At 32.7% G+C, this 22,606-nt stretch overlaps 2 protein-coding genes and 1 long non-coding RNA gene across 4 annotated transcripts in view; 1 reads left to right on the top strand and 2 right to left on the bottom strand.

The window, feature by feature from the left end:
- Positions 1-14,257, bottom strand: part of LOC134701535 (repetitive organellar protein-like) — a 36,401-nt gene extending 22,144 nt beyond the window's left edge. Inside the window, exons 1-2 of one of the 2 annotated variants that reach the window (XM_063562686.1) lie at positions 14,155-14,257; positions 10,621-12,316 (exon numbers count right to left, since the gene is read on the bottom strand). In XM_063562686.1, the coding sequence (XP_063418756.1) occupies positions 10,724-12,313 (1,590 nt within the window). In that variant the 5' untranslated portion in view covers positions 12,314-12,316; positions 14,155-14,257 and the 3' untranslated portion in view covers positions 10,621-10,723. Of the gene's footprint in view, positions 1-10,620; positions 12,317-14,154 lie in introns of those variants that run through there. The other variant, XM_063562684.1, reaches the window with a different exon arrangement.
- Positions 1-22,606, top strand: part of LOC134701523 (tRNA (32-2'-O)-methyltransferase regulator THADA-like) — a 259,205-nt gene that overhangs the window by 113,319 nt on the left and 123,280 nt on the right. Inside the window, exons 14-16 of the mRNA XM_063562672.1 lie at positions 18,574-18,722; positions 21,713-21,868; positions 22,352-22,465. Of these exons, the coding sequence (XP_063418742.1) occupies positions 18,574-18,722; positions 21,713-21,868; positions 22,352-22,465 (419 nt within the window). The remainder of the gene's footprint in view (positions 1-18,573; positions 18,723-21,712; positions 21,869-22,351; positions 22,466-22,606) is intronic.
- LOC134701537 (uncharacterized) lies at positions 1,289-2,340 on the bottom strand. Its single transcript, XR_010104140.1, has 2 exons — positions 2,061-2,340; positions 1,289-1,906 (listed from the first exon to the last, which is right to left on the bottom strand). It is a non-coding gene; the product is annotated as an uncharacterized LOC134701537 (long non-coding RNA).

Here is a 22,606-nt window from a genome sequence, read left to right as displayed (position 1 = left end):
GAAGGGCCAAGTGAGCTTTTCTCATCACTTGGCGTCTGTCGTCCGGTGTTAACTTTTACAAAAATCTTCTCCTCTGAAACTACTGGGCCACATTAAACCAAACTTGGCCACAATCATCATTGATGTATCTAGTTTAAAGTTTGTGTTTTTTTACCCGACTAACCATCCAAGATGGCCGCCATGGCTAAAAATAGAACATAGGGGTAAAATGCAGTTTTTGGCTTATAACTCAAAAACCAAAGCATTTAAAACAAATCTGATGAGGTGTAAAATTGTTTATTAGGTGAAGATCTATCTGCCCTGAAATTTTCAGATGAATCAGACAACCCATTGTTGGGTTGCTGTCTCTAAATTGGTAATTTTAAGGAAATTTTACTGTTTTTGGTTATTATCTTGAATATTATTATAGATGGAGATAAACTGTAAACAGCAATAATGTTCAGCAAAATAAGATTTACAAATAAGTCAACATGACCAAAATGGTCAGTTGACCCCTTTAGGAGTTATTGCCCTTTATAGTAAATTTTTAACCATTTTTCGTAAATATCCATGATCTTTTACAATAATCTTCTCCTCTGAAACTACTGGGCCAAATTTAACCAAACTTAGCCACAATCATCATTGATGTATCTTGTTTTAAGTTTGTGTTTTTTACCCGACCAACCATCCAAGATGGCCGCTGTGGCTAAAAATATAACATAGGGTTAAAATGCAGTTTTTGGCTTATAACTCAAAAACCAAAGCATTTAGAGCAAATCTGTTGAGGAGTAAAATTGTTTATCAGGTCAAGATCTACCTGCCCTGAAATTTTCAGATGAATGGGACAACTCGTTGTTAGAGTGCTGCCCCTAAATTGGTAATTTTAAGGAAATTTTGCTGTTTTGGGTTAATATCTTGAATATTATTATAGATAGAGATAAACTGTAAACAGCAATAATGTTCAGCAATTTGAGACTCAAAAATAAGTCAAAATGACCAAAATGTTCAATTGACCCCCTAAGAAGTTATTGTCCTTTATAATCTTTATAATCAATTTTTAACAATTTTCATAATTTTTACTAACATTTTCCACTGAAACTACACGGACAAGCTCATTATAGATAGAGATAATTGTAAGCAGCAAGAATTTTCAGTAAAGTAAGATTTACAAACACATCACAATCACCTAAACACAATTTTGTCATGAACTGTCTGCTTCCTTTGTTTAATTCACATATACCAAGGTGAGCGACTGTAACGAAGTAAGTTCTTTGGGAATTTCAGGTGGCCAATGTCATACAAAACCAAATTAAAATATAAATTTAATTAACAAAACAAAATAAAGTAAATTCAACAAAAAATGTAATATGAAATGAGAACACAAATGTAACTAAATAAACACACACGGAACAAAACAAAATGTCATGAAATAAACATAAATCAAACAAATTTCGGCCTGCACACTTTCCGCACACTGCCCGGATACGTTCCTCGTTGTACGTACTGTAGATGTAAATGATGAACTGGGTTGTTCCCCTTTAAATTTCTCTTTATAATTAAACGGACGAATTAACTAATTTTCACATATATCTGGTTGCTTCTAAATTGATTGAAGAGAACACTAAATTTGTATGAATAAATATAATGCTGAATAACAAACTATAACTGCTTTAAACTGCATAAATACTGCACGGACTTCTCGATTTCTCAACTAAAAATGTATATAATTTTACGGACTTTTTGCTCCAAATAAATAGAAACGGACTATAAATTTATCACCGCCTCCATGCGTTGTAACTCCAACCAATATATCACCGAGTTGTTACCATTTTTAACCCCGACACCATTAATTCATCGACACCATTATCTCTGACCAGTCGACAATTAGCAACGTGCCAACGCACACTAAAACCGGGCCTAAAAACCCCTGCAAAATAATAATTGAACCCAAAAATTACTTACGTTATCTATAAATATGAATAATATGGCAATTATCCGTACATTTGGACCGCGAGCAAGAAATATCATCTCGACAGCAAATTGACCTCAATGTACCATAAAATATAAGTAAAATAACTTACCTGAGTGTTGTTTCAATTAGCCTTTGGACATCCATGTCCTGTCCTGACAATTATAATGTCCAAATTGCTATCTAAACCACAAACCCAACTGCACAAACGTGTGCTACTCTCAATGATCATGTGCCGACTGATTTGAGACTCACCTGTTAAATTTCAATAGGTGCGTAATCACGTGATAAACAAGGTCTGCTTGACTAGATTACCGGTGTTAGTGAAAATAAGAGATAACATAAAATATAGTCCTAGGTGTAAAATAAATCATATAAATAATTAACTGAAGTTTGTTACAGCGACACAGGCTCTTTAGAGCCTCTAGTTTATTAGTACCTGTATTCCTGTGATGAGAGTTGTAACTGGGAACTTTATCAATGGAAATTTAATACTGAATAGATTTTTCAGTCCTAACTTTCTTAAGAAAAAAATTCAAAATCTGTCACAAAATATGGAAAATGGCCCTAGCCTGCAATTCAGTCATACACTATTAAGTATTGTAGTTGTTTAAAATGACAGAATTCAATTAGTTGAATTTTAGATAATTAACTGAACTTTAATTAAATGTTTAGATTTAGAAGATGCAGATCTCTTCCATTGGTTTAAATTGAATCGTAAACTAAAGAAACGAAATTACATGAAACAACAATTGATTTCAATATTGTCAACCTTTCTACATGTTCTAGCTGTTCTTTTTTTCATTTTTTATATGAAGACTATCAAAAGATACCCTCCCCCCCAAAAAAAAATTGAAATAGAAATAAGGGCTGTCTTCCCCCTCAGAGCTATTCAGCTCTTTGATTGATTGATTATAGGCCCAGTTTTCAAGTTGGTCCAAATTGGGGTCCAGTTGAACTTTGTTTGATTTCAAATTAAATTGAATATATGGGGTTCTTTGATATATGCTGAAACTAACTATGTATTTAGATTTTTGATATTTGGGCCAAGTTATCAAATTGGTCCACATTGAGGTCTTAAGGGTCCAAAATTTAACTTTGAAAATTGAATTCTGGGGGTTCTTTGATATGCTGGATCTAACCATTTATTTAGATTTTGGATATTGGACCATCATAGGTAATGTCCAATTTAAAATTTTAAGTTTTTTAAGTTTAAGTTCTTAGACCACATTCATTCTGTGTCAAAAACCTGTGTTGTCTCAACTATTTAATCACAATCCAAATTCAGAGCTGTATCAAGCTTGAATGTTGTGTCCATACTTGCCCAAATGTTCAGGGTTCGAACTCTGCTGTCGTATAAAATTGCAACCTGCAGAGCATCTGGTTAATAACTGTAAGCATCATTTTTATACAACCACACAATTTTTTTGTCATCGTCCAAGACATTTGGTTTCTGGAAAATAACTTTAGTTTAAGTGAATGGATCTCTATGAAATTTAAACACAAAGTTTGAAACCACAACAAGAATGTAGGGATTAATTTTTTTGTTGGTGGTAGTGGGAGGGGGTGGCAATTCACAACAGTATAGCTAGTGTATTGCACAAAAGCAAAAAATGAATATAAGTTCTTTGATAGTTATTCTGTGACAGAAACAAAAATATATAAGTCTAAAAATTTTAATTTTGATCCAAATTCAGACCTTTATTTAGCATGAATATTGTGTTCACTTTTTATGGTTGGACATCTGCAGTGGTTTTCAGCTGCACTCGGGGAAGCAATTTGTATTAAGTTACTATTAACTATGATTAATATTAGTCATGAATGTAGGTCCATTTCTATTTTTGTCGAGCCTGCAACTTTTGTTGCAGAAAGCTCCACATAGGGATAGTGATCTGGCGTCTACGGTGGCAGCGGCGGCATTAGCTAACTTCTTAAAAGCTTTATATTTTAGAAGGTGGAAGACCTGAATGCTTTATACTTAATTGTATATAGATGCCTCATGTGACAAAGTTTCCGTCAGTCACATGTCCAATGTCCTTGACCTCATTTTCATTGTTAAGTGACCACTTGAAAAAAAAGTTCAGATTTTTTGTAATGTTAAATTCTCTTTTATTATAAGAAAAAGGATAACTACATTTGATATGTGCCAACCTTGCAAGGTCCTCATGTCTGTTAGACAGTTTTTACTTGACCTCAACCTCATTTCATGAATCAGTGAACAAGGTTAAGTTTTGGTGGTCAAGTCCATATCTCAGATACTATAAGCAATAAGGCTAGTATATACGGTGTAATGAAGGACTGTAAGGTGTACATTTCCAACTGGCAAGTGTCATCTGACCTTGACCTCATTTTCATGGTTCAGTGGTTTAAGTTAAGTTTTTATACGACCGCAAATTTTGAAAAAAATTTCGTCGTATATTGCTATCACGTTGGCGTCGTCGTCGTCCGAATACTTTTAGTTTTCGCACTCTAACTTTAGTAAAAGTAAATAGAAATCTATGAAATTTTAACACAAGGTTTATGACCATGAAAGGAAGGCTGGTATTGATTTTGGGAGTTTTGGTCCCAACATTTTAGGAATTAGGGGCCAAAAAGGGCTCAAATAAGCATTTTCTTGGTTTTCGCACTATAACTTTAGTTTAAGTTAATAGAAATCTATGAAATTTTGACACAAGGTTTATGACCACAAAAGAAAGGTTGGGATTGATTTTGGGAGTTTTGGTTTCAACAGTGTAGGAATTAGGGGCCACAAAAGGGCCCAAATAAGCATTATTCTTGGTTTTTGCACAATAACTTTAGTTAAAGTAAATAGAAATCAATGAAATTTAAACACAATGTTTATGACCACAAAAGGAAGGTTGGTATTGATTTAAGGAGTTTGGGTCCCAACAGTTTAGGAATTAGGGGCCAAAAAGGGACCCAAATAAGCATTTTTCTTGGTTTTCGCACCATAGCGTTAGTATAAGTAAATAGAAATCTATGAAATTTAAACACAAGGTTTATGACTATAAAAGGAAGGTTGGTATTGATTTTGGGAGTTTTGGTCCCAACAGTTAAGGAAAAAGGGGCCCAAAGGGTCCAAAATTAAACTCTGTTTGATTTCATCAAAATTGAATAATTGGGGTTCTTTGATATGCCAAATCTAACTGTGTATGTAGATTCTTAATTTTTGGTCCCGTTTTCAAATTGGTCTACATTAAGGTCCAAAGGGTCCAAAATTAAACTTAGTTTGATTTTAACAAAAATTGAAACCTTGGGGTTCTTTGATATGCTGAATCTAAAAATGTACTTAGATTTTTGATTATTGGCCCAGTTTTCAAGTTGGCCCAAATGGAGGTCCAAAATTAAACATTGTTTGATTTCATCAAAAATTGAATAATTGGGGTTCTTTGGTATGCCAAATCTAACTGTGTATGTAGATTCTTAATTTTTGGTCCAGTTCTAAAATTGGTTTAAATTAAAGTGCAAAGGGTCCAAAATTAAACTAAGTTTGATTTTAACAAAAATTAAATTCTTGGGCCTCTTTGATATGCTGAATCTAAACATGTACTTAGATTTTTGATTATGGGCCCAGTTTTCAAGTTGGTCCTAATCCCGATCTAAAATTATTATATTAAGTATTGTGCAATAGCAAGTCTTTTCAATTGCACAGTATTGTGCAATGGCAAGAAATATCTAATTTCACAATATTGTGAAATAGCAAATTTTTTTTTAAAAAAGAGTTATCTTTCTTTGTCCAGTATAGTAAGCAAGAAATATCTGCAAGAATTTTTTTTAATTGGAGTTATCTTTCTTTGTCCAGAATCAACTTAAATCTTTGTTATATACAATATACAATGTATATTCACTTTTTACTACCAACTGATAAATTTAAATAATCTACCATTCATTGATAACAAGCAGTTTTTTTACATCTTAATATTTTATGATGTATTTAAATGAGTAGTAATTGTTGCAAACTCCATTAGAATATTTTAATTGAAATTAGTTTTGGAATAAGGGAAAGGGGGATGTGATTAAAAAATTGGGTTCAATTTTTCTCATTTGAAATTTCATAAATAAAAAGAAAATTTCTTCAAACATTTTTTTGGAAGGATTAATATTCAACAGCATAGTGAATTGCTCTAAGAGAAAACAAAAATTTTAAGTTCATTTGAATACATACATTCTGTGTCAGAAACCTATGCTGTGTCAACTATTTAATCACAATCCAAATTTAGAGCGGAATCCAGCTTGAATGTTGTGTCCATACTTGCCCCAACCGTTCAGGGTTCAACCTCTGCGGTCGTATAAAGCTACGCCCTGCGGAGCATCTGGTTGTGTTTTGGTCTGTGTTTCTCATACTATATGCAATAGGTCTACAATATTAGTTGTATGGAATGATTGTAAGGTGTACATGTCTAGCTGGCAGATGTCATGTGAACTTGACCTCATTTTCATGGTTCAGTGGTCAAAGTTAAGTTTTTGAGTTTTGGTCCTTTTATCTAATTATATATGCCATAGGTCTACTATATTTGGTGTATGGAAATATTTTATGATCTTTATGCAGGTTTTATTTGTCCCTGACCTCATTTTCACGGTTCATTGCACAGTGTTAAGATTTTTTGTGTTTTGGTCTATTTTTCTTAAACTATAAGTAATAGGTCAACTATATATGTTGTATAGAAGCAGTGTTAGCTGTACATGTCTGTCTGGCATGGTTCATCTGACCTTGACCTAATTTTCAAGTTTCATTGGTCTTTGTTTAGTTATCTTGGTTAATGTTAAGTTTACATGACAGTTGTAATAAAGCTTTATACTTAGGACTATCAACATAATATCAATGATTAGTACAGAAGGCGAGACATTTCAGTGTGTGCACTCTTTTAAGACTTTTATGACGTATTTAAACAAGTAACTATGGTTGCAAACTCCAGTTGAAATTTAAATTGAGATTATGACCATAGATGTCTTGGGGATAGTAGAAGGGCATTATGTTTTCTGGTGTGTTTTTGTTCGTCCATATGTTAATCTGTCCATCCATCTGTCCCACTTCAGGTTAAAGTTTTTGGTCAATGTAGTTTTTATACGACCGCAAATTTTTTTAAAATTTTCGTCGTATATTGCTATCACGTTGGCGTCGTCGTCTGCGTCGTCGTCTTCGTCGTTGTCGTCCGAATACTTATAGTTTTCGCACTCTAACTTTAGTAAAAGTGAATATAAATCTATAAAATTTTATCACAAGGTTTATGACCACAAAAGGAAGGTTGGTATTGATTTTGGGGGTTTTGGTCCCAACATTTTAGGAATTAGGGGCCAAAAAGGGCCCAAATAAGCATTTTCTTGGTTTTTGCACTATAACTTTAGTTTAAGTGAATAGAAATCTATGAAATTTTGACACAAGGTTTATGACCACAAAAGAAAGGTTGGGATTGATTTTTGGAGTTTTGGTTTCAACAGTGTAGGAATTAGGGGCCATAAAAGGGCCCAAATAAGCATTATTCTTGGTTTTCGCACAATTACTTTAGTTTAAGTAAATAGAAAATAATGAAATTGAAACACAATGTTTATGACCACAAAAGGAAGGTTGGGATTGATTTTGGGAGTTTAGGTCACAACAGTTTAGGAATTAGGGGCCAAAAAGGGACCCAAATAAGCATTTTTCTTGGTTTTCGCACCATAACTTTAGTATAAGTAAATAGAAATCTATGAAATTTAAACACAAGGTTTATGACCATAAAAGGAAGGTTGGTAATGATTTTGGGAGTTTTGGTCCCAACAGTTTAGGAATAAGGGGCCCAAAGGGTCCAAAATTAAACTTTGTTTGATTTCATCAAAATTGAATAATTGGGGTTCTTTGATATGCCGAATCTAACTGTGTATGTAGATTTTAAACTTTTGTCCCTTTTTCAAATTTGTCTACATTAAGGTCCAAAGGGTCCAAAATTAAACTTCGTTTGATTTTGACAAAAAATTAATCGTTTGGATTCTTTGATATGCTGAATCTAAAAATGTACTTAGATTCTTGATTATCGGCCCAGTTTTCATGTAGGTCCAAATCGGGGTCCAAAATTAAACTTTGTTTGATTTCATCAAAAATTGAATAAATGGGGTTCTTTGATATGCCAAATCTAACTGTGTATGTAGATTCCTCATTTTTGGTCTTGTTTTCAAATTGGTCTACATTAAAGTCTAAAGGGTCCAAAATTAAACTTAGTTTGATTTTAACAAAAACTGAAATCTTGGGGTTCTTTGATATGCTGAATCCAAACATGTACTTAGATTTTTGATTATGGGCCCAGTTTTCAAGTTGGTCCAAATCAGGATCTAAAATTATTATATTAAGTCTTGTGCAATAGCAAGTCTTTTCAATTGCACAGTATTGCGCAATGGCAAGAAATATCTTATTGCAAAATATTGTGAAATAGCAATTTTGTTTTTAATTAGAGTTATCTTTCTTTGTCCAGAATAGTAAGCAAGAAATATCTAATTGTAAGAATTTTTTTATTTGGAGTTATCTTTCTTTGTCCAGAATCAACTTAAATCTTTGTTATATATACAATATACAATGTATATTCACTTTTTACTACCAACTGATAAATTAAAATAATCTTTACCATTCAGTGATAACAAGCATTTTTTTACATCTTAATATTTTATGCTATATTTAAATGAGTAGTTATTGTCGCAAACTCCATTAGAAATTTTTATTGAGATTAGTTTTGGAATAAGGGAAAGGGGGATGTGATTAAAAAAATTGGGTTCAATTTTCTCATTTGAAATTTCATAAATAAAAAGAAAATTTCTTCAAACAATTTTTTGAGAGGATTAATATTCAACAGCATAGTGAATTGCTCTAAGAGAAAACCAAAATTTTAAGTTCATTAGAACACATTCATTCTGTGTCAGAAACGTATGCTGTGTCAACTATTTAATCACAATCCAAATTTAGAGCTGATCCAGCTTGAATGTTGTGTCCATACTTGCCCCAACCGTTCAGGGTTCAACCTCTGCGGTCGTATAAAGCTACGCACTGCGGAGCATCTGGTTTATGAAGTTGAAGTCCAATTAACTAGTACATGTTTCATTTGATTTGATCTTTCTAATTTTAATGCCAAATTAGAGTTTTATACCCCAATTTCATGGTAAATTGTACATAGAAAATGGAAGTGCAAGTAGGGCATCCTTGTACTTTGGACACATTCTTGTTTAATGGTTTTGTTATTTTTCAGTTACATTAAGCAATTTTCAACTATATTTGTTAAATGGAATATTTGTAAGGTATGTCTGTATGACAGGGAGTCGAGCTTCAGCCTCTCATTATTACTTGATTATGGTTCAAGAAAAAGCAGGCTATTTGATTTATGATTGTCTCATTGGAAATCATACCACATCTTCTTATTTTGATAAGACAATTCAGGGGGTGCAAACTTGTTTAAACCTCAAGGACAAGAAAAGCGCTAGGTTGTTTTAGTCTAGATTTTTATGTCTATGAACTGTCATCTGACTCAGTCATGAATGCAATTAAAAGGTGCACAGTTTTCTACATGTCAAACTATTTATGTTATATTCAACAGCAAAGTCAGGATAGTGTATTGCCAAATAAATAAAATTGCTACGTTCATTTGACCACATTCATTCTGTGTCAGAAACCTATGCTGTGTCAACTATTTAATCACAATCCAAATTCAGAGCTGTATCAAGCTTGAATGTAGTGTCCATACTTGCCCCAACTGTTCTGGGTTTGACCTCTGGGATCATATAAAGCTGCGACTTGCAGAGCATCTGGTCTACATGTCAAACTATTTCTGTTTGAATCCATCCTGGTTTTCTTGCATTGGCGGATCCAGGGGGAGGGTTCTGGGGGTTGGAACCTCCTTTTTTTTTTTTTGATGATCAATGCATTTGAATGGGGACATATAGTTGGAATCCCCTCTTCTTTGGTTTGGACCCACCCCCTCCTTTTTATAAATGGCTGGATCCGCCCCTGTCTTGTACTACTGGCAACTACATGTGACATATACTGGAGTGGTGTTATTTTCAATCAACACAAAAAAAATTGTCATCATTCTTATTTAACATTGAATCCTTTGAATCTCATGCTAGCTATCAAATTGGACCTCCATATTTTAGAAGTATAGATGTTGAAAATTATGAACATGATGGGGAGATCCTACACAGGATATGTTCCAAAATAACTGACTAAAGACTCAATTAAGGTTACTGATTCTGTATGATATTTAATAAGTAGACATAACAAATTTAACCCCGCCACATTATTTATGTATGTGCCTGTTCCAAGTCAGGAGCCTGTAATTCAGTGGTTGTTGTTTGTATATGTGTTACATATTTGTTTTTTGTTCATTTTTTTACATAAATAAGGCCGTTAGTTTTCTCGTATGAATTGTTTTACATTGTCTTATCTGGGCCTTTCATAGCTGACTATGCAGTATGGGATTTGCTCATTGTTGAAGGCCATACGGTGACCTATAGTTGTTAATGTTTGTGTCATTTTGGTCTTTTGTGGATAGTTGTCTCATTGGCAATCATACCACATCTTCTTTTTTATATGTTAGTTGCTGTACATGTACTGTGTTACTTTATTGTAAATTAATCAGGTGATCATTGGACTCCTCAGTGTATATTTCATCTATTTTGAATTTTGTCAGGTATGCGCTTATTCAATCACAAATAAAACCTGAAGACGCATTTTTTTAAAATAAATATCAATAAAGAGTTGTTAGTTTTAGTACATGTATCAAAGTCAGGCGATATTTGGACTCCCAAGTGTATAATTCATTCAGAAGATATAGTGATTTTTGTCAAGTCTTTGCCATTGTTATCACATATAAAACCTGAAGACTCATTTTGTTTCAAACAAATACATCCAGGATTCTCCAGTCCATCACTAAGCAGTACTTTACTATCCTTTCCATCTTTTGATATTACTATTATTCTATGAGATCCAGTGTCTGCTACAATAATGTTACCATAAGTATCTGTACAAAATCCCCATGGTCCTGATAAATCCTGTGTATACTGCCAGATCTGTTTACCTGATTGATCAACACAGTTTACTGCTATACCATCATGGTCACTATAGATTACTCTGTCATTACAGTAAACAATGAAATTTAGGTGTGATTCACACTCAACTTGTATTGACTTCAGTGTATTTCCTTCTAAGTCTATAATACGGATTTCATCATCACTCAAACCTACAACAAGAGAATTATCTGATGACGATAATCCCCTGCATTGTTTATCTAATGTGATAACTTTGGTTACTGTTTCATTCTCCATATTGAAGATCTTAATGGCGTTATTCCAGGGATAAGTTACGGCAATAGTGTCTTGATTGATCTGTGTAACACTAAAAGCTCCACCAGGTATAGGTAAATGTTTCTGTGTCTTGCCATCAGGAGTAAGTAGTTTAACTTTGCCTAACCATTCCACCATTATAAGTCTTCCATCACTCAGACAAATCATGTCACTCACCTCCTTATCCATGTTGGTCTTTATCTTTTTCTCAATATTCATAGTCATGTTGTTTATGTTGGATTTTTCTCGTGATTCTACTTGTGCTTTCATCCTCACACTGGTTTCTCTATTCAAATCCATATCTGTTTTAACAACAGTTAATTCACCTAAGGATTCTAACTTTTTTATTATCTTTTCTGTTTCATTATTTTCCTCCATTTTGATGTTAAATTTTTTTGCCCTGTCGTCATTTTCAAGATCATCTATGTATCGTTGACATTGATGTACTTGTTGTTCAATCTGATGTACTCCTAGGAATGATTGGAGTTTTGAGGCATGTGGCATGACTGTATGTAACTGATCTTGCATTTTCTTTAAGATTTTCTGTTTTTCTTCAATTTCAGTGATTAAATCTGTGGCTTTTGATTTTTCCTGATTCAAGATGTTATCTGCTTCTTGGTATATCTTCTTTTCTAGGTGGGTTAAATGTTCATCTATTTCATTGCGTATTTTTACAATGAATTCCTTTATGCTTTCATATTCTTGTTCTCCTCTTTTAATGTTTTGTGATTTGTTATTTACAATTTTACCTAAGAGTTGTAAGATGGAGTTAATTTCTTTCTCTACAGATTCTTTAGATTTTTCAATCTTGGTTTTCTCCACAATGCTAGCTAGACTTTTTATTCCGGTACATTCCATATGAGTATTGGATATACATTCATCACAGCACGGTATTAAATGACTTGGACAGTACAAGGTGAGCTGTTGATCATGTTTGTCACATTCTGTTTTAATAGTTTGGACAGATGGGTTATAATTTTTAATATCAATAGTCTTATGATCACGTGTTCCTTTGAATCTTTTTGCTTTACAAGGTCCACCTGAAATAGGTTTACTGGATGCCATGGCCTGCAAATTTCAAAGATAAAAGTTATTTTGCTTTAGTGTCAAGGTTCAAATAGTTAATGGTGAATGGGTGGTGATACTCGAAATGAAAAATATAAAAAAAAAATTCAAAGGTGAAAACGAACACATGGACAAAACAATGAACAATTGCAAATAGTTTGATTTTAGATGTAACACCCTTCTGATTGGCTGACGTAATTTTGTTATGAGCCCATAGACCTAATTTAGTCATGTGACTGTGACGTCATCAATGTTTTTTCATGGTTTTCTACGGTTTAAAATGGAATTTAGAATTAAATCATAAGAAATGACTGTAATATTTTTTGTGTCTATTCAAAATAACATAAAAAAATTTGGTGCACACTGTTAAATAACCCATTACGCGCGTTATTCAGTGTACACCAAATTTTTTATGTTATTTCTTTAAAGACAGAAAAAATAATACAGTCATTCCTTAAATATAATGTACAACAAACTAAAAACAGTGAATGACTACAGGCTCCTGACATGGGGCAGGCACGTGTTGGATTCTTCAATGATTGTCGTTTGTTGCTGCTTATTGTGGCCCAAGGACACAGTTATTGTCCTTTGGTTTTCGTTGTCTACGAATATAGTCCCTAGTGTAAACAGTGTATAACTTGCATGTTTTATTTGATATACCTTCCCAATTTATTTCTTGATATTAAATGCATGAAATATTAAGTTGGGGGATGTAATTACATGTCAAAAAATTTTTAGTGCTGAATCTTTATGTTAAGTAGTGAATTGGTCCAGTTTTAAAAGGTCAAATTTTATCACATCTGAAGCTGTCAAACTGAATTTTACACCCCCTTAACACAGAATTGTCAATATTTTGAGTTAGAGCTGGTAGAAGTTTCTATAATTTTGATATTATATGTCTCACTGGTAGTACACTACACTGTAAAAAGCTTTTTGAGAAAGAGCAGGTGCGATTTTTTTAATTTGAATTTATTGTCTAAAAGAAATGCACTACGAAATAACTGTGTTCTCGGGCCTTGTATTTGATTATCATGCATTAACCCTGTTGTATTGGTCACTAGCTGTGCTTCTTGTTGATTACATACAACAGAATTAGTTTGAATATATAATTCTCAATCACACAGATAAATGATGGATTACATTGTTGATTATTAAAGAAGTTAGTTCGGTAAGGGCAATATTTGTCCCTGATTATAAAGTTCAATGTTAAAAGACAAAAAATGTTTTTAAGGTGACTTAGAGACATGTGAGAAAGTTAAATAGAACTATTTTTGTCAAAGTTTAATTTTAACACGTTCATTTTTTACATCCCAAAAAGGTAAAGATAAGAGATTTTGGTGAAAATCTGCTGGACTTCAACCAAATTAAGGACCATGAAACATTGAGCGCAGGAGTCGACAAACTAAATATTCAAATAAGACATGAAATGCCTTAAACACATTATTTTAAAAGATCTTTGTTGTCTATGTATAAGCTCTATGTTTCCTGTCCAATAATATTCGGAAATTTTCATATTTCTATTGATTTTATTGTAGAAATATACATTTTTTTTAATATGAGTACAACTTGTGAGGTCATAATAAAATGCAGGAATGTAAATTTTCAACAAAATGGTTTATTTCCTATCTAATCACTGTATTAGCTATAATTTTTTGTGATATTGCTCAATAAATCCTAGCTTGAAATTTACGCTAAAAAAGGGGGTCATTTTAGGACCTTAGAACCTACTCCTTTGAACAATAAGACATATTTTTTACAATGTATGGACATGATTACATACACATTACTCTGTGTTTTATACCTAGTGATTAAATAAAATAACTTATAATTTAACCAAATACCTGTTGATTTTGTAATGACAAAAGATTAGTTCTCTTTCACGGTTTCTTCAATGTCGACCAACTAGGAAGTTATTAAGGACATGTCAATACCTGATTCAGCTAATTATTGAATATTTAAATGACGTAGAAAATAACTGACCCAAAAAATAAAAGTTCAAAATAAACATTGTCATAATTAAAGACATCAGTGGGATTTAAATTTTCTATTAGAGAAAAATGGTCTTACCATGTTTCTAAATACAGAAAAAATCTTTGTGGAATCTGGATATACATGTATTTTGTCTCTCATCTTATAAGGTGACAAAATATTTGCTATAACTTTGTATTATAGTGTGATTTTGCTCTGGTTTTAACCTTGTCTATATATAGAATCAATGTTTTCTATGCAATAAAATTTGTTTCATTTTAGGAATCATACTGTCAATAAATATTTCAATGAGCGTTACTAATAAAACTAAATATTTTTTTGTTAAATGACTATATTTGGCTTCCACACAAAGTCTAAATCTAATCTAGTGTCTTTACTAATCTATAAACAAAACCAACCAGTATAATGTACCTGAAAATAATATAAACAAAATAATAATAGAAAACACTATAGTTAACATTTTTGCTCTGCCTGCCACGAAAGTTGTTGTATGCAAAACAAAGGGATTAATTTCTGGAGTAAGCATAAACTATATGTAAATTTATAAAGCTGAATATTTCAAAATGTAGAAGACCTAGATTCTTCATACTTTGGATGCAGATTCCGTATTTTACAAAGATTCTGTATTTCATTTGTCCATTCTCAAAGCCTCATTTTCAAGATTCAGTGACTGCTTGAAATATCAGTGATTAAGGAACATGTGCAATAATTTATGGTCATTGTATAGGGTTTGGCTTCTCCAGGAGGGCATCCAGCCATTTTTTAAAAGGCAGGAAAGCTTGGGGGGGGGGGGGATAGTAAGCATTAGATAGATCCAATGGAGTGAGATGGATATGCATTGGTCACCCAGATATAAGGGAATAGATCTTTATAAATTTTTTTCAAAGGTTCAATACCACTAAAGGAAGGTTTGGATTGATTTTGGGGATGATCATGTCTCAACCGTTATTAGGGGCCCTAAAGGGGCCAAAAACAAGCATTTTTCTAGTTTCAGTATAATAGCCTTGTGTACAAGTATTTCAATTGCTCTGATATTATACAGCAATGTTTGAAACCACAAGTAGAAGGTTTGAATTCATATAAGAAGTTATGGGGCCAAAGTTTAGGAATTAAGGGCCAAAATGGGGCCAAAATAAGCATTTTTCTAGTTTCCAGACAATAACTTGTGTGTTATTGTATGGATCTCTATGAAATGGTACCACAATGTAATATATATAACAAAAGGGAGGCTGGGAATAATTTTTTGGTTAATTGCCCAAAATACATAGGAATTAAGGGCCAAAAAGAAGCATGTTTCTAGTTTCTAAACAATCATGACAATAACTTGTGTTTATGTGAATAGATATTTCTGAAATTGTACTACAAGGTTCAATACTACAAAGGAAAGCATGAGATTCAGTTAATAGGTTATTGCTCCTAGGGGATTCCAATAAGTTAGAGGGGTGGGAGGGATTTTTTATTTACCATTTTTTTTAAGGGATTCCTTTTTTTTCAAAAATTTTCAAAATTAAAATTTTGAAAAGTTTCAAGAAGAAATCTTCAATTGCACAGTATTGTGCAATAGATTTGTTAGATCTGTGTTTTGTGACAAAAACCTATATTATGCCAAATTTTTTATCACAATCCAAATTCAGACAGTATCAAGCTTGAATATTGTGACCAAATTTGCCAACTGTTCAGGGTTGGACCACTTGGGTAGTATAAAGCTGTGCCCTGGGGAGCACCTGATTTACCAATCTTATTCGCAATTTTTTTCTAATCTTTTACAAAAATCTTCTCCTCTAAAATTAATGGCCCAAATTTAACCATACTTGGCCGTAATCATCCTTGAGGTATCTAGTTTGAAAAATATGTGCAGGGTGCCAACCAACCAAGATTACCACCATGGCTAAAGATAGAACATAGGGGTAAAATGTAGATTTTGGATTATAACTCTGAAACCAAAGCATTAAGAGCAATTCAGAAAGGAGTTAAATTGTTTAGCAAGTCAAGATCTATCTGCCCTGAAATTTTCAGATGAATCTGGCAACTGGTTGTGGGGTTGCTGCCCCTGACTTGGAAATTTTTATGGTAATTTTGCTGTTTTTAGTTATTATCTTAAATATCTTTAAAGATAGAGATAAACTGTAAAAAGCAATAATGTTCAGCAAAGTAAGATCCATCAATAAGTAAACATGACCAAAAAGGTCAGTTGACCCCTTAAGGAATTATTGCCATTCATAGTCAATTTTTATACCCCCGCTTTAAAAAAGGGGGGGTATACTGTTTTACCTCTGTCTGTCCGTCAGTCCGTCCGTCAGTCCGTCCATCCGTCCCATGAAACTTTAGTCACATTTTTCCCGGGAACTACAATACAAGGATTTCTGAAATTTGGTTTCAGAGTTTATCTAAGTCAGCTATACCGTGTGATGCGTTTTCAGATTGATCACTTGACAACTTCCTGTTTACCGAACACTTGTATGATTTTACACATGATAGCCAAGTTGAAAATTTTCGTCACATTTTTCTCACGAACTACAATACAAGGATTTCTGAAATTTAGTTTCAGGGTTTATCTAAGTCAGCTATACCGTGTGATGCCATTTCAGATTGATCACTTGACAACTTCCTGTTTACCAAACACTTGTATGATTTTACACATGATAGCCAAGTTGAAAATTTTCGTCACATTTTTCTCACGAACTACAATACAAGGCTTTCTGAAATTTGGTTTCAGGTTTTATCTAAGTCAGCTATACCGTGTGATACGTTTTCAGATTGATCACTTGACAACTTCTTGTTTACCGAACACTTGTATGATTTTACACATGATAGCCAAGTTGAAAATTTTCGTCACATTTTTCTCAGGAACTACAATACAAGGATTTCTGAAATTTGGTTTCAGGGTTTATCTAAGTCAGCTATACCGTGTGATGCGTTTTCAGATTGATCACTTGACAACTTCCTGTTAACCGAACACTTGTATGATTTTACACATGATAGCCAAGTTGAAAATTTTCGTCGCATTTTTCTCACGAACTACAATACAAGGATTTCTGAAATTTGGTTTCAGGGTTTATCTAAGTCAGCTATACCGTGTGATGCGTTTTCAGATTGATCACTTGACAACTTCCTGTTTACCGAACACTTGCATATTTTTACACTATTAATATTATCCACTTGCGGCGGGGGTATCATCAGTGAGCAGTAGCTCGGAGTTTACTTGTTAATAATTTTGTAACAATTTGTAAATTTTAACAAAATATTTTCCTCTGTAACTAATGGACCAAGTTATAAATTGAGATAATGAGATAATTGTAAGAAGCAAGATTGTTTAGTAAAGTTAGATCTACAAACACATCGCCATCACCAAAACACAATTTTGTCATGAATCCATCTGTGTCCTTTGTTTAATATGCACATAGACCAAGGTAAAGAAACCTCTATTTTCTATTTTTGCTTGTATGGAAATTTGGTCAGTAAATTTACAGAAAATGAACATGTCAATAATATTCCATCTCAATATATATTAAAGAGCTGATTAATGGGCTGGTTATACCCTCAAAGATGTCTACCAGCAATAAAGTGCGTTAAAGATTTAAACATCATGCCTTTTGAATAAAGATTATTTCAGTATGCGTTAAACTTTGCTTTCATATCTTATATTCAATTACAATATTTAGTCTTATAGTTGTTGTTGTTGTTATTGGTTTTGGAAGGCGGCTTACATATGTAGTAAAATTAACAGTACCAATTTTCTTGCACCAGATGCGCATTTCGACAATACATGTCTCTTCAGTGATGCTCGTGGCCAAAATATTTGCAATCCAAAGCTTATATAAAAGATGAAGAGCAATAACTTATCCTCAAGGTCCCAAAAGTATAACCAAATCCATGAAAGGAATCAGAGGTTTGCATGAGGGAGATACATTCCTTAATTTATTATAATTTCTAATATTTTGTTACAGCTAATTTTAATAACACAATAAATCTGTATTTTCATGCCAGTACCGAAGTACTGGCTACTGGGCTACTGGCTACTGGGCTAGTAATTGCGCCTTAAATTCATATAACATCATTTTAAATATTATGCGTATATACTTTCAGCCTTTAATTTATTTTTAGTATTATGTTTTGGCAAGTAATTATATGAAACTTTGACGAAAATGGGTGACTTAATTACAAGGAAATATATATATGTTGAGAGACAAAAAAAACACTTATAAGATTTAGTCTTATAAAAATGGCATTTCTTGTAGCTTGATGTGAAGATTTTGTTTATATTTTTGTAGATACTTCAAAAATGTCATCGCTGGTGACTTGTTTACGTAGAGCTAGAGTGATGGGTCTTTTAGACAAACAATTGGAATCCGAAGACAGTGTCAACAACCTGATAGATATGTCTGTACTACAACAAGCATTATGTCATATAGATGAACAGGTATTTGTTGTTTATATATTAATTAGAAGAGAGGGTTTACTTCAATAGAACAGCAATACAATAACAAAATTAGCCAAAAAAAACATGCTGTGATGAAAATTTCAGTACAAGGGGAGTATGTTGGATTCAATGTTAAGACAGGGAGGGATATTTGTATGCCCTATTTTTATGCCCCATTTATGGGCATTACGTTTTCTGGTCTGCCTTCGTTCGTCCCGCTTCAGGTTAAAGTTTTGGTCAAGGTAGTTTTTGATGAAGTTGAAGTCCAATCAACTTGAGATTTAGTACACATGTTCCCTGTGATATAATTTTTCTATTTTTAATTCCAAATAGAGTTTTGACCATGATTTCACAGTCCACTAAACATGGCAAATGATAGTGTGATTGGGCATCCATGTACTATGGACACATTATTGTTATTATTAAAAGATAAACATGCTGAATTATAAATAAAACTAAAACCATATTGAAGCTGAAGCATGCTGATCTAAAAGTTGTAAAATTCAAGCAGGCTAAAAAAACTTCTTGAATAATGAAGGTAAACCTGGAAAACATTTAAGAATTGATATGTTTTTATACGACCGCAAATTTTGAAAAAAATTTCGTCGTATATTGCTATCACGTTGGCGTCGTCGTCGTCGTCGTCGTCGTCGTCGTCGTCGTCCGAATACTTTTAGTTTTCGCACTCTAACTTTAGTAAAAGTGAATAGAAATCTATGAAATTTTAACACAAGATTTATGACCATAAAAGGAAGGCTGGTATTGATTTTGGGAGTTTTGGTCCCAACATTTTAGGAATTAGGGGCCAAAAAGGGCCCAAATAAGCATTTTCTTGGTTTTCGCACTATAACTTTAGTTTAAGTTAATAGAAATCTATGAAATTTTGACACAAGGTTTATGACCACAAAAGAAAGGTTGGGATTGATTTTGGGAGTTTTGGTTTCAACAGTTTAGGAATTAGGGGCAAAAAAAGGGCCCAAATAAGCATTATTCTTGGTTTTCGCACAATAACTTTAGTTAAAGTAAATAGAAATCAATGAAATTTAAACACAATGTTTATGACCACAAAAGGAAGGTTGGTATTGATTTTGGGCGTTTCGGTCCCAATAGTTTAGGAATTAGGGGCCAAAAAGGGACCCAAATAAGCATTTTTCTTGGTTTTCGCACCATAGTGTTAGTATAAGTAAATAGAAATCTATGAAATTTAAACACAAGGTTTATGACTATTAAAGGAAGGTTGGTATTGATTTTGGGAGTTTTGGTCCCAACAGTTAAGGAAAAAGGGGCCCAAAGGGTCCAAAATTAAATTTTGTTTGATTTCATCAAAATTGAATAATTGGGGTTCTTTAATATGCCGAATCTAACTGTGTATGTAGATTCTTAATTTTTGGTCCCGTTTTCAAATTGGTCTACATTAAGGTCCAAAGGGTCCAAAATTAAACTTAGTTTGATTTTAACAAAAATTGAAACCTTTGGGTTCTTTGATATGCTGAATCTAAAAATGTACTTAGATTTTTGATTATTGGCCCAGTTTTCAAGTTGGCCCAAATCGAGGTCCAAAATTAAACATTGTTTGATTTCATCAAAAATTGAAAAATTGGGGTTCTTTGATATGCCAAATCTAACTGTGTATGTAGATTCTTAATTTTTGGTCCAGTTTTAAAATTGGTCTAAATTAAAGTGCAAAGGGTCCAAAATTAAACTTAGTTTGATTTTAACAAAAATTAAATTCTTGGGCCTCTTTGATATGCTGAATCTAAACAGGTACTTAGATTTTTGATTATGGGCCCAGTTTTCAAGTTGGTCCAAATCAGGATCTAAAATTATTATATTAAGTATTGTGCAATAGCAAGTCTTTTCAATTGCACAGTATTGTGCAATGGCAAGAAATATCTAATTGCACAGTATTGTGAAATAGCAATTTTTTTTTTAATTAAGAGTTATCTTTCTTTGTCCAGTATAGTAAGCAAGAAATATCTGCAAGAATTTTTTTAATTGGAGTTATCTTTCTTTGTCCAGAATCAACTTAAATCTTTGTTATATACAATATACAATGTATATTCACTTTTTACTACCAACTGATAAATTTAAATAATCTTTACCATTCAGTGATAACAAGCAGTTTTTTTACATCTTAATATTTTATGATGTATTTAAATGAGTAGTAATTGTTGCAAACTCCATTAGAATATTTTAATTGAAATTAGTTTTGGAATAAGGGAAAGGGGGATGTGATTAAAAAATTGGGTTCAATTTTTCTCATTTGAAATTTCATAAATAAAAAGAAAATTTCTTCAAACATTTTTTTGAGAGGATTAATATTCAACAGCATAGTGAATTGCTCTAAGAGAAAACAAAAATTTTAAGTTCATTTGAATACATTCATTCTGTGTCAGAAACCTATGCTGTGTCAACTATTTAATCACAATCCAAATTTAGAGCGGAATCCAGCTTGAATGTTGTGTCCATACTTGCCTCAACCGTTCAGGGTTCAACCTCTGCGGTCGTATAAAGCTACGCCCTGCGGAGCATCTGGTTTTATGCTATAAGAACTCTTTTGCTGATGTTGAATACATTCAAGTAAAACCACGATAGAGAAATTCACCTGTATTCAGTTCTTAATCAAGTTTTTAAATGGTTGCAATTTATTGGGGGAAATAGGGTAATCTTGCATATTCTACATTCAGAAATTATTGTAAGGTTAACTTTTTATTAATGCGAGTAATGCAAATAAGTGGGAATCGCAATATCAAGAAGTCACATTCTGATAACTGAAACATAGATATGTTAGCAATTTTTTTCTAAATCGCAATAGTAAAACTTGCATTTTTGTCTTTTCTATAAAAATCTCAAAAATAAATGCACACAATAATTGCTGAATTTAAAGTATTATATTTATATGTTGGAAACCATCATATTTTTATCAATGTCGAAAATATTGAGTGGGTTAAAACTTTTGTCACTAAATGAGAAATGTTCAATTATTTCAGGTTAGACTTGATGCTTTTGCCTTTATCTGTGAAAGTAATAAAACCACAGCAGTGGTCAGTGCTTGGGAGGTGCAACTTATTAAGACATTTCTACCATGGAACTTGAATAGCCAGTCACCTGGATTTAGACAACTTCTAGTGTCACAGCTAAAGAAGGTAAATTTCTACCACGGAACTTAAATAGTCAGTCACCAGGATTTAGACAACTTCTAGTGTCACAGCTAAAGAAGGTAAAAATGTCAACTGAAACTGTTCAAGCTGAACAAGTAATAGTTCTGAATTTAACCTCTTCAGAAACTAAAGGCCTATGTGTAATACCACTGTCTGTACACCAAAATGAAAATAATTTTATATCAATGGTTGAATTTTCATTTTTGGTACATTTTATAATAGTTTGATGATTTTTTTCAAGGCCATAGGTCATGGTCCAGCAACTTTGAATTAATCAGCAATGTTGCTGGTTTTTTTTTCTCAAATTTTCTGTGGACAGCCTTAGACATATCTGTGTGTCAACAGTTTATTGTAATTTGTACCCATAGATGAGATTTTTAAAAGTTCTCCATCCTAAGACTTTTGATTCACTGAACATACTTAAAGTAGTTCTCAATGAATTTTTCTGTATTTGATTTTTCTTTACAGCTGCTATATAGAATGAAGGAAAGTGAAACCATGATGTTACGTCAGATGAAAAAGATGAATAATACTGCTGATGGTCAGGGTATGAATGAGAGACAGAGTCTAAAACAGTACAAGGTTAGACTGTAGATTGTTAAAATTAGTCTTAGTGTCCTCCTGACTGTGGTGTTGCCAACTTTTACAATTAGGGTTTTTTTTGCAAGTGAGAAAGCTGGTAGACAGTTGTCTCATTATTAATTATGCCACTTCTCTTTATAT

The sequence above is a fragment of the Mytilus trossulus genome, unplaced genomic scaffold (assembly GCF_036588685.1).
Source record: "Mytilus trossulus isolate FHL-02 unplaced genomic scaffold, PNRI_Mtr1.1.1.hap1 h1tg000244l__unscaffolded, whole genome shotgun sequence".
Taxonomy (NCBI): domain Eukaryota; kingdom Metazoa; phylum Mollusca; class Bivalvia; order Mytilida; family Mytilidae; genus Mytilus; species Mytilus trossulus.
This window is presented reverse-complemented; position numbering and strand designations above follow the sequence as displayed.